Raw genomic sequence first — 12,857 nt, forward strand, 5'->3', positions numbered from 1 at the left:
CCACTTACGTCTTTTTATGCAATACAGTTCTTGTATGCCGTTTATCTCCTTTATATCAATTGTCAACTCAATTTGGTGTTTTTGTGATACAATGATTTATAAGCTAATTCATATGTATATAAATAGCAAAATTGTAATATCATCTCAGGACGAAATTTAATGTTACATCATACTTGCAGTACATTAATAATCACTTATCGAATGCTTCATTGAGGTGTATTTTTTGTAGTTCTGTACTTCATCCTAAATTAGTGAACAAAAATGTTTCAATTTTTATTTACAATTTCAAAACCTAACATTAAAATACAGACAACAATGTTTCAAAGTGTACGGCCCCTCATTTATCTAAAGAAAACCATCACAAAATTTTACCTGTAGAAATCAGTTTTTAAATCTTGGTGAACGATAGGATACCAAACAATATTCGTACATTTTAACGTAAATTATTGGTTATGCTGTACGTTTTCTACATAATAAACATACCTTCAAAACGTGTAAAAGACCCTTTAAGATCCTTCAATATTTATTCTTCTGTTTCCAATATTGCTGCAGCACACTGCGCCGTATCAAGTCTCTGTCGGCCTTTTCATTTGTGTATGCATATTACGGTCATCCGGACACTACATTTTTAAGCAACAGACATGCAATTCTCATTCAGTATCCAATTCTGTGAGACAATTCAGGCAGAATGATGTGCTTGTTTTCCACAGACCCCTTCAACGCACTGGGTCTGGCAACGTTGGATTGCTTTAAAACGTGTGCACCATTTGAGCGTTTGTAAATTAAAGTCGAGTTGCAAAAAAATGTAGCATGAAATTGCATAATTTGTTGGGGGATTTCCAGCCCCCCCGGATGATAAGGTCCGACAAAACCTGACCCTCTTAAGACTAAACATTCATTACAAAACCTGCGTACAATTCCTACATTTTCCTTTAATCATATGTGCGATTGATTCAATGTAACAAATCAAATAAGACATCCGTGATTTAACTACCCTGCCTTACGGGGTACACTGGTATAATTCTAAATCCTGAAATGATCACAATGTATTTCCAAGACAGTGTGTGTACGCTCTTACTTCCCCACTCCTCTGAAGAGAAAAAAAGTAGTTTTATGCGAATGCAATTCGTTCAGGTCAAAGAAATAAACACCCAGAAAGAAATGCATTTCTTATAGTTCATTTAATACTTTGAAACTTGAAACAGGAAAACTTCCGAGTGATACTTGCAACGGATTTATAAATTTGAAGGGAATACAACAATTTGCTGACCGTAGCTTTTTCCGTGTAAACAAACTTACGTTGTGTAAAACTAAAAAACAAAACGATAAATTGAACAAATCCAAATTCAAGATTATGGTGAGAAGAACACTTGATTTTTTTATTCGCCTTTCCCCGACGCTACGGTACCCAGAAAATAGTAGTAAAACTATGCGCTCTGTCACCCACCTCTATCCAAGTAGCCTCGCAATTGGTGACTTTTATGGAAGAAATACGCCGGAACTGGAGACTACTCGTCCCAAAACTCGGGATTTATAGAAATATTTCTATGATCCCTCCTGATTATGGCATGTCTTATTGTAACACCCCCGCGGGATCACAAAATATTAACGAGCTCGTGCGCAGAAATGCAATGATTTGGTGGAATGGGCCTACAAGATTTGATCATGAAAAATCATATCTATTGGTATTGAGCTCACCCCCGTCTCAACAGGCGCCTCCATTTCCTCCAGTAATGAGTCAACGGCGAGAGCTTAATACGACTACACGACGGGACGGCTGAAGGCCGCGACACAATAGGTCGACGGCACAACGCGACGTTCATGACAGCACAACGCGACGCATTGCATTAAAGCAGATTTGATAAACTGGGGATCCAATTTTTCCTAATTACGTAATTAAAAAAAATCGGCCAAATGCAAAAACCTCTTATTAATTTGTACCTCTGTAGATGTTGAACAGCCGACTTTAGTCACCTTTAAAAATGGGACTTCCCCTGAGCTGCGTAATACTTTTCCAGAGCCCGCCTCCAGCGAAGTCCCATGGGGATTGTACGTAAATATCTTAGCCACGTGCTGATAAGGAATTATTGACAAAGAAAGTGCCTGGGCAAGCCTGGGAAAGCTGGGGCCTGTCTTATATCTATGGTCGGTCTCTCTTATGTGTCTCTGAGCTGTAGACAGCTGTTTGAGTAGTTTCATCGTGTTGGGGGTGTCAATTTGTTGTGGTTATAACGGACGTGATCTCAAAAAGATCACCTTGATGCAATGAGCGTAAAAAGTAGGCTCTGCGCAGTGAATTTACATGATACACGTATGACTCCCTTTGAGCATTAACAGAAAAAATCGGCCCTGTGCAGCGGAGGGTTAATTAAACACAACATAAAAGTAATAAAAAAGAGGTAACGCCACGACACGATAAAGCCGTCATAGCGTCGCGTCATGGCGTCGCATCGTGCGGTCGGGACGACAGGACGACGCAACGCAAATTTAGCGGTTGTAGAACACCATACTAAAAACATGGCCATTTGGTATTATGACCTACCCCCATAAAGATAGTCATTTCAAGCCACCGCCTGCCTCAAGTTGACCAAAAAAAAAAGGAAATTGGTCAGACATTGTATTCACGGCGCAAAGAAGGAATGTTCTATTATTAGCACAGAAAAGGTCAGGTTTAGTTTCAACCTCTTTCCCACCCCGCACACACATACCATCACCACTACAGTTCAGCAGACTTATTACTCTGCATTAACATCCAGCTGCAAGAACTTATAGAAATACAAAAAAACCCCAAAAAACAAAAACAAAACAAAACTAAAAAAAAGAATGTTCGACAGAGGTCAAAAATACAAAAAACTTAATCCATATTGAAATGCCCCCTCCTGCGAGCATTCCGTAAAATCGTTTGGTCACACACGAGCCGAAGGGCAGTTTTTGCGGAGCCAGCCTACAATGAAGGGGTCTGTGGTGTCTTGTAAGAGCGGGAGGGAAAATAGCCAATCAAATGTGGGACAGATCATGGCTATATTTCTTTGTTTGCACCACGGCAAAATTGCAAATGCATTCGATGGTGAATGTTACCCGCGCTTGGGGCATATCAAAATTCATCATCTATGAAGTGGTATTACGATACAATTGGTGATATATCTTGACGGAGTACCAGTCAGCGGCTACCAGCCGCTGCCTATCTGCTGTGAGTGTAATTCCCATGGGCCAGTCCAAATCCCGCGCAACACAGCTGACAAACCGTCCTGTATAATGGTAATTGTGAATGTGACCGGTGCCGGGGTAACTTTTGACCGCAGCTACGAAAATGTCCTCGCCGTTACTGGACACACCTCTGCAGTATTTCACCGGTTGACCGTCGATGATTGGTTTGATTGTGGTAACCTGGGTAGCGTTGCCATCAGAAACATCCACTATGGCAACTTGTCCCTTTTTCTCGTCACTGATCACGATCCAACCGTTGCTCATCACAGCCAACCAGTTAGGTGCAATCTCCACTGGTATGGTGTGTATGAGTTTACCGTCATCGGGTTTGTGCTCGGTCAACACCATCCTGTGCATATCCCCCACTAGGATGTTACCGTCCTTCATGACGGCTACACTCACAAGCATCACTCCAACCTCACCAAAATCCCACATTGGTACAGTGGGGAACTCATAGGCTAACGTTGCGTCTTGACGATATACGAACACCTTCTCTGGGTTAGCACACACCCACGACTTTGACGTAGCGACAACATCAGCTGGAAAGCAAAACGACTTTTTGAATAAAATAATGAAAACTGCAGGCAGTGGTTGTTACAGCAACAACCACAGAGCTGTTTCAGATTTCGAGTCGTTGAACAGATAATTTTGATCTGTGACGATTTTGTTCGTGGGCCCTCTGCTTCAGCTGGGCTAAGAGTATACACCTAAATATAAATAGCCAGTCACATAGACAACAGTGCCGAAGACTGGCTGATGAAAAACATTTGATGATGATCAAACATCGCAAAGTTACACCCAAGTAGTGGCTTGAAAACATGTACAATGCCAATGGGCAATAAACACATATGTAGGAAACTGCTCCTTTAAGTTTATGTCACATGATTTGCGTCTTAACCGAAGCATTTTTATGAAATATTGCTTGACATTTTGACTCTTGAGTATGTTCAAAATCGAATAACATAGCATGAAATATATAATTTTGTTTCATTCTAGAAGTAATCTTGAGCAGAGAGTGAGAATTACTCACTCACCAAGATTGGTAATGGCGTGATGAAGAAAACGTGTATAAACCTATTGCAAAGATTAAATATCCAAAAATAATTAATTTTCAAAATCAAATCATTTCTACTTGACACTAGTGAAGGAGTAGTCCTTTACTACGGTTCAGGATTGCTATAAAACGAAAAGGAAATTGGGTATTTTACCCCGTACTTGCCGTGTTATTTGATTTGAAATATGGCTAAGACTCCGAATTAAAAAATACTTCATAAAAAATTGTTCAGTTTAAGCGCGAATCACGCGACCTTTACTTAAACGAGCAGTGTTTCGGCAAACGAGTTTATGGCCCATAGACTATGTACACGTTTTCAAGACACCATTTTCAAACCTTGGCGATTTTTCATGGGTAGCAAAGTGATAACCAAAAATGACCCTGATACGAGAATTATTGTAAATAAATGACGTCATGTGATTTACTACTGATTTTTCAATATTTATTTCAGCCTATTGACTGTACACATTTTCAAGTCACCATTTGTGCAATTTTCAGAGGTTTGATCAGCATCAAAGTTACACACAACAAAGACCCCCATGAAAGAAATGTCCTAAATTTATAACTTTATGAGGACGTCATCACCAAAAAGAGACTTCCGATACAGCCCCGTGGTTTTTCAAAACCACGTTCCTTTTTCCTTTTTGTTCTTTTTTTCGTCCCTTAGTAACTTTGGATTTTCATCAAACTTACATCAATGAAATACCCTTATCCAAAGATGTGCATAGAACAATTACATTGTGATGACGTCATGAAGCGATTTATTAGTGATTTTGTTATACTTATTTCAGTCCATTGACTTTGTAAACATTTTCATGACACTATTTTGGTAATTTGGCGATCTTCAATTGTAACCAAAGTTACAACCAACAAAGACCCTCATGCAAAGATATGTCCGAATCCAGTGATTTATTACTGATTTTGCAATATCTATTTCAGCCCATTGACTTCGTACACGTTTTGAGGCACTATTTTCATACCTTAGAAATCAATTGATTGTTGTCAAACTTACAGCAAGCACTTACTGTAAAACGAAAATAATTCTGATATATTTACGTCATGATGACATCATCAAGTGATTTATTATTAAATTTTGAATACTTCAATGTTTAAATAAAATCTGTTTTCAGCAAGTGCCAGGATAAAAAAGTTGTCTTGTTTTCATCTCGTGTAGGTCAAACAACGTGAAAAGCCATAAAGTTTTTTTCAACAGAATTAGTCTGTCGGTTTTAGTGCTGGGTTGAAACCCGGCTTACATCTTGGAGAGGAAGTGCTTTAGACAAATATTGAGCTCATTTATTGATGACGTCATCAACCATCGCTTTTTTCATAACGGCCATTATTGAAAAGTCAAATGTTATTAATTTGGCCTGGATTCTACTTCTTTGTTGATTAAAAAGGGGCATGACACCTGATCTGTGTGGGGACCTATTAAGTCCTGAACCACAAACAGGACGGGTGATGAAGTCAATGACAACACCATACCCTTTACCTGCAGATCCCACATGGCGTCGTTTGCCGATGAATATCAGAGTTGGTTCGAAGTGTATATCACACAGTACAACTTTCTAGTCCCTTTCGTTAATCTGAAGGATTTCTTTCAATGTACACTTGAAGTCCTTATGGGAGAGGCTCCCAAAGAAAAATCGTCAACATGACATCATCGGGGGTCATGTGACGTGATAAAAGCTGCAGTTTTCTCCATAGGTTTTGTACAAGTTCTTCTACTACGCACTGTTATCGAGTTTTTAAGTGAGGAGTCTTCAACGTCGGCTGAGAATTACTACTAGAACGAAAGACAAAACCAAGCTAAATTTCCCCTTCCGTTCGAATGGAAATATACACAAGAGCTTTAAAAATCTGTCAGTTTGAACACAAATCACTTGACATCGTCATAAAGGAGCAGCTTCTCTGAATAGGTGTTTTCAGCCCGTTGTATTTTACACGTTTTAAAGCCACTAATTTGAAACCTTTGTTAAGTTTTAGTTTTTAGATTTTAGTTCAGTTTTTATTTTAGTGGGTATTGTTCTTAGCTTTTGCTGAATATGACTATGAGAAGGAAAGAGAAATCGTCATTTTATTTGAAATATGACAAAGAGTTATAACATCAAATTCATATTTTACAAAAATTTCCCAGTTTAAATGCAAATCACGTGACTTGAATATTCAGGTGCAGTTTCTCTTGACTGGGATTTTAGCCTATTGACCTTGTACACGTGTTCAAGCTATCATTATTGTAACTTTGCGATTTTCAATTGTCATCAAAGCTACACCCAACAAAAACCCTAATACAAAAATACGCAAATTGCATGACGTAATGATTATGTCAACTTCTAATGTTTTATTGATTTTGAATGTTTTTATATTACCTGTAGATTTTAAGCATGCTTTTTGTTCCACAGGCAATTTTCTTGATCTGACTATGTATGAGGGTACACGTGTACTCTTTGAGTCCCCCTGCTCGAGAGGATAAAAACACAATATTGTCATAATGACGTCGTATGGTGTCAGGTGTCATGACTTCAAAGAATCAAACTTCAAAGTCATTTATCTCCTGAGGGACGTGTCCAATTTAAAGGATGTTTTATGGACTAAAATTGACCTCATGTGATGAAGCATTATGTGACGAGTCAGGTGACATTAAATTTGCACTCTTCAAAGCACTTCATCCCGTGATGAACATGTCTGATTGGGTTTAAACTCTGCAGATATCTTGATATTGAGGGATTTAGTCGAACATTGACCTGAAGTGATGATGATGTCATTAATGTGACAAGTCACGTGACATTAGAGGTGCTCTCTTCAAAGCACAATATCTCGTGAAGTACTTGTCCGACTAAATCCAAACCTTGCAGGTATCTTATAAGAGAAAAGCCTCAGACGAACATTGACCTCAAGTGATAATGACGTCATCAATTGACAAGTCACAAGTCAATAAATGTGTACTCACGTGACATTCAATGTGCACTATATTTGAGTATAGCTGTAAAGGGAGAATTTTAGACCAAAATTGGCCTAATCTGATCTCACGTCATCAATTGACATTTCACTCTTTGAAGTACTCTGCTTCTTTAACTGCATGGCCGGTTTGGTTCAAACATTGCTGAGATCTTGAATGAAAGTTGATTAAGACAGATACTGGCCTGATGTGATGACGCCATCATGCACGTCACGTGGTATTAAAGGTGTAATGTACAAAGCACCATATCTCCTTAATTGCATGTAGTATTGTGTTCAAACTTTGCTGAGAGGAAAATGGCTTGGGCCAATATTGACCTCATCTGAGGGTGACATCATCAGGTGAGAAACAACGTGGCATTAGAAGTACATCTGTTAGAGCGCTATATCTGGCAATGTACATGTCCGATTCGATTGAAATTTTGTAGGTAATGAGAAATGGACGTTTTTTATATTTTTGGTAAATATTTGTAGATTTGAGTAGCTCTTTGAGCAAAAACTCGAGAAATGGAAATGTGCTATATCTTTAATGAACAAATGGTTTTTTTTCTTAATAAAAAAGAAAATGCAAGAGAGCCCTTTGCTCTGTTCTTAAAACGGATACAAATTGTAGATATTGTTCTTTTTCAGACTCTTTCTCCACAGGCTTTGTGAACTTCGTCTCCAACCAGTCGACCTCGACAGTTTTATACGTCTGATTGATTTCAAACTTGCAGATTAATTAATCGTGCAAGATTAATGATAGGGGAAATTAATCATGATGACGTCATCACATGATATATTATTTGGATTTAAAATATTTAATTTCCTCCATAGGTTTTGTGCACTTTTTCAACAGCTAGACTTCCAAACTATTCTCAAGGTATCTCGATCCATGTTAGGTGGATATTTGTAGCCCAACAATAAGAAAGGGCGTAGGAAAGAAATCTTCATGACGACATCATCACGTGACTTATTAGTAAATTTTGAATATTTAGTTTCTCTCCGCAGGTTTTATACAAGTTTTTGTACATTGCAATGTCAATCCTGATTAGCGAGTAGTCCACAACTTCGGCTCAAGATTACTATCAGAACGAAAGAGAAAACGAATTTTTTCATCTTCTTTGATTACAAATATACCCAAGAGTCCAAATTTCAATTAATATATCATAATGTTTTCCCAATATAAACACAAACCACGTGAATTACCTTTAAAAAGGTGCAGTTTATCTCCATACTTTGCATCGGTAGTATAATTAATCCATAATCCCCTGGGGCTATCACAATTTTTGAAAAAAGTCATGCCCACATCAACAGGGGTCACGTGACGTGAGATGACAGTTGCGGTCTTCTCAATAGCGTTTGTACACATTTTTGTACTTCATACCATTACCGAACTTTATGGGTGAGTAGTCCTCAACTGCGAGAGAATTACTACCAGACCGAAAGAGGAACCAGGCTAAATTCTCCCTTTTTTTGATTACAAATGTACCCCAGAATCAAACTACCAAGTAATATTTCAGATTTCTTCAGGTTAATTTGAATTTAAAGGTGGAGTACTTTTGCATGGGGGTTTTAATAAGCCCATTGACTTTGTACATGTTTTTAAGGCACCATTTTGGTATTTTGGCAATCTTCATTATTATCAAAGTTACAAGCAAGAAAAACCCTGATACAAAAATAACGCCAATTTAATGATGTCATGATGACGTCATCATGTTATTCTCCATTGGTTGTTAAATATTTTTCCCCATAGGTTTTGTAAATCTTTTTCAACAGCTAGTCTGGGGCAGTTTTATCGGTACGACTGACCTTATATGCTTTTATGTGCAAATTTCAAAGCCTTGTATCTCCTGAACTACATACCCAATTTGGCTGAGACCTTCTAGGAAGGAAAGTACCATATACATTAGTTGACCGCATGTGATGAAGACGTCCTCATGTGAAAAGTCACGCGACATGAAAATAGAAAATCTTCTGAGGCACATATCAAATCCACAAGATATCTTTAGAATACAGGCAGAACCTTTGACAAAGCTCTGCCGCCAAGCATTACGTCGAGATGACGTCATCGTGGGGGTTATTATGTAATGTTTAATAATTATTTCGCCCATTCATTTTCTACGCACATTTCAAGGGACATTTTTATTACACAGCGGCAATGTGTTGTCATCAAAGTTACACCATAGGAAAAACTAAAAGCAATGTTGACTCTCTTTCACAGACGTCATGATTTTACTATTACATTTTGAATATTTTATTTTCTATATTGACTTTGTAGAGTTTCAAAAGATCTTTTTGGGGCAATTGTAATCTCGGATCTAACTCACTAAGGAATGACTTTAAGGAAGAGACCGTTTGTTATGATGACGTCTTCAGGTGTTTAACTACAATCAGTTAAAGATGGTTGATTTTATTGATTAATTAATGAAATAAATCCATAAAAAATTAAGCGTGAATTCCTCTGACTTTGTGTTTGCGCTAAAGTGGTAGTAAAATTGAAATATTCATTTCATCATGTAAAGTCACACGACCCTTCTTTTCGGTCGAAGTGGTTTATGGTCGGAATTGGTGACCGATATGAACTTGCTTTCAAAGGTGTTACTCTGTGACCAGATAGCAGTCTTCAAAAACATCTACTGATTCGTGCGATCCCTCATTTTGCTCTTCACATTAAGTGATAGGGTAAATTTAGGTCCTTCGTTTCATTTAAGGTTTGTTTAACAACTATGTGTCATAACTACTTAGTGATCAAGTCATACAGTGCATGAAGCTATTTCAACATTTGTGACTGAAAACAAAAGCGGAAAAAGCCCCCTGCATGTTGCAAACAGGCAGAAAATCTCCTGTTTCTTCTTTGTCTTTTTCTTCTCATTCTGCTCAAATTCCACTTGTTTTGTGCACTTTCTTCTACACACGACTTTAGTGCTTTTGCAACTTCGGATCTTGATCAAACTCGTACCAATGAAGGACCCCAATTCATAGATGGTCATAGAACGATGAAGTAAAGATGACATAACCAAGTGTTTAATTATTGACTTTCAATATTTATTTCAGCCCGTTGACTTTGACAATGTTTTCCAGACACAATGTTATTACTTGGCATATTCAATCGTCAATGTTAAAGCCAACAAATACCCTAATGCAAATTTTAAGCCACATTTATGACGTCATGATGACGTCATTGGCTTATTGTGTTGATTTTTGAATATTTAATTTTCCCTATATGTTTTTTAAAAGTTTTTAAACAGCCAGACTTGGGGACTCTGGTCAATGTAACTGATTTCATGTTTGTTCACCCATGTACTCCATCACGTAAGGAGGGTCGCAGAACTAAAACGTAATAATGACATCATCAGGGGTTACGTGGCATGAAATTAAATGTGCAGTATTTCTCCACAAGGATTGTACAAAGTTTTTTACTACGCGCTGTTATCGATCTGAATGACTTCAGGGTTCTCAACTTCAGCCGAGGTTTACAATGAGAACAAATGAGAAATCGTATTTTTGTGCTTTCCATTTGATTTCAAATATACCCAAGAATCTACATCTGTAATAAAGTAATAAAAACGTAGTTTTGTCTCTCTGGACAGAGCAAAAAGCTTTTTAGCATTTTCTTTTTTGCTTAAGAAAAGAGCATTCCTTCATTTGGGATACTACCACATTTGGATTTCCCACTTCTTACTCAAAGATCTATTCAGGAGTTCCGACCGTCTACCAAAGTTTTGGTGACCTCCTTATAACAAATATTCGAACCCTTTCGGACACTACGATATACAAAGAATTAAAGTTTGCACCCTTTACATCATGTCACCTTGTCTATAACACTTCCCATTCTAGCTATCTACCAAATTTAAGCCCAATCAGACATGTAGTTCACGAAGTGTAGTGCTGTAAAGAATGTACCTTCAGTGTCACGTGACTAATCACACGATGACGTCCATACCAAGCATAAGGTACCAAATTTCTTTTTTGTTCTTATATTCATCTTGAGGTGAAGTAAAGGACTACTCGTTCACTATTGTTAAGTTGCAAAATGTGTACAAAACCTCTGGGAAAAATTAAACATTCAAAAATCAATATAAATTAAGGGGATAGTGTCATCGTGACGTCACCCATTTTGTGTAAATCTTGCATCAGAGTCTTTATTGCCAATCACTTTGTCAACGATCAAACATTGGGAAGTTAGCAAACGTGGCTCAAAAACGTGTACAAAGTCACTAAGCCATAAACCCTTTTGTAGAAACACTGCTCCTTTAAGTTCATGCGACCTGATTTGTGCTTAAACTTAACAATTTATAATTGAAAAAACCAAAAATTCGATCCAGAAACTCACTTAAAGGTGCACTTTATCTGCATGGTGTGTTTAGCCATTGACTTTGTACACGTTTTCCAGGCATTCCGATTTTGGCAATTTTGCGATCAATCAAACAACCAATCGTCATCTAAGTCCTAGCAAACAATGACTATGGTGCAGGAGTGTGGTTAAATTAATGACGTCATGATGACGCCATCAAGTGACTTTAATTGAAATATTATCTTAATGTTAAAATCCAAATAAAATCAAAAGTGGCCTCAGGCAACATTCTGTTAACGCAAGTGCCTAAGTAAAATTGGGTCTTCAATTCATCTCTTGTGAGTCAAATCAAGTGACCCTTACTTGCGTTCGAAACTGGAAGTAAGCTTAATTGTTTATAATGTCCTGGGAGGAGATTCCATTGTATGGAACGTCAAAAGGTATAAAATGTAAAATGAGCTCTTTCCCCGATAACAATAATGTTTTGCATTTTATTTTGTATTGTACATGTCTGGTTGGTCTGAAACCTTGCAGATAATTAGTTAGGAAAGGTTAATGCAAGGAGAGGAAACAAGTCACCTGACACCAAGGTGCATGCTTCCAAAATTCTGTATCTCCCGAAGTGCATTTCCGATTGGATTGGAAAATGAGCAGGTACTTAGAAACGACGTGTAAGAATGGATGTGTTATAGACAAAATTAACCTCATCTGATGATTAGGTCATAAGATGATCGTGTCACGTGATATGAACGATGCGCTACTCAAAGCGGTTTTTCTAAAATACATGTCTGATTAGGTTGAAAGTTTTAGGCTTAAATCTTTTAGATCAAAGCAATTAATACAAACGTTGATGATGACGTCATCGGGGAGAAGTCAAGTGACATCAAAGGGGCACTATGAAATACGCTATATCTCTTGAAGTATATGTCAAAATGGGTTAAAACCTTGCAGATATTTTGAAACAAAAGTGATTTAGACGAATATTGACCTCATGTTGTGATGACTATATCAGGTGAGAAGTAACGTGACATTAAAGGTCCACTATTGTAACTGTATATCTTCATAAGGATACGTCCGATTAAGTTCAAACCTTGCATATATCTTGGAAACAAAGCTCTTTAGGCAATTATTGAAATCATTTGACAGTGATGTCAAGGTGAAAATCACGTGACAATAAAAGTGCATCCTTTGAATATTATATCCCCTGAAGGGCATGACCAACTGGGTTGAAACTTGGTGGGTATTTAGAAAGGGATGTGTTATATACGGAATAAGTTATGTAACTTTCATTTCTATATTTGTTGTAGTTATTGAAATATTTGAGAAAAAAGGCAACAGTTCTCGTGCGACTGCTTCCTATTT

At 37.6% G+C, this 12,857-nt stretch overlaps 1 protein-coding gene across 1 annotated transcript in view; it reads right to left on the reverse strand.

Moving 5' to 3' along the window:
- Positions 1 to 215: 215 nt before the first annotated feature.
- The window catches only part of LOC110983887 (uncharacterized), a 48,646-nt gene continuing 36,004 nt past the window's right edge, over positions 216 to 12,857 (reverse strand). The window contains exon 4 of the mRNA XM_087142505.1: positions 216 to 3,746. Coding sequence (XP_086998631.1) covers positions 3,109 to 3,746 — 638 coding nt within the window. The 3' untranslated portion in view covers positions 216 to 3,108. The remainder of the gene's footprint in view (positions 3,747 to 12,857) is intronic.

This window comes from Acanthaster planci, linkage group LG10 (genome assembly GCF_054643075.1).
Source record: "Acanthaster planci isolate LZ-2023a linkage group LG10, COTS_SCS, whole genome shotgun sequence".
NCBI lineage: Eukaryota > Metazoa > Echinodermata > Asteroidea > Valvatida > Acanthasteridae > Acanthaster > Acanthaster planci.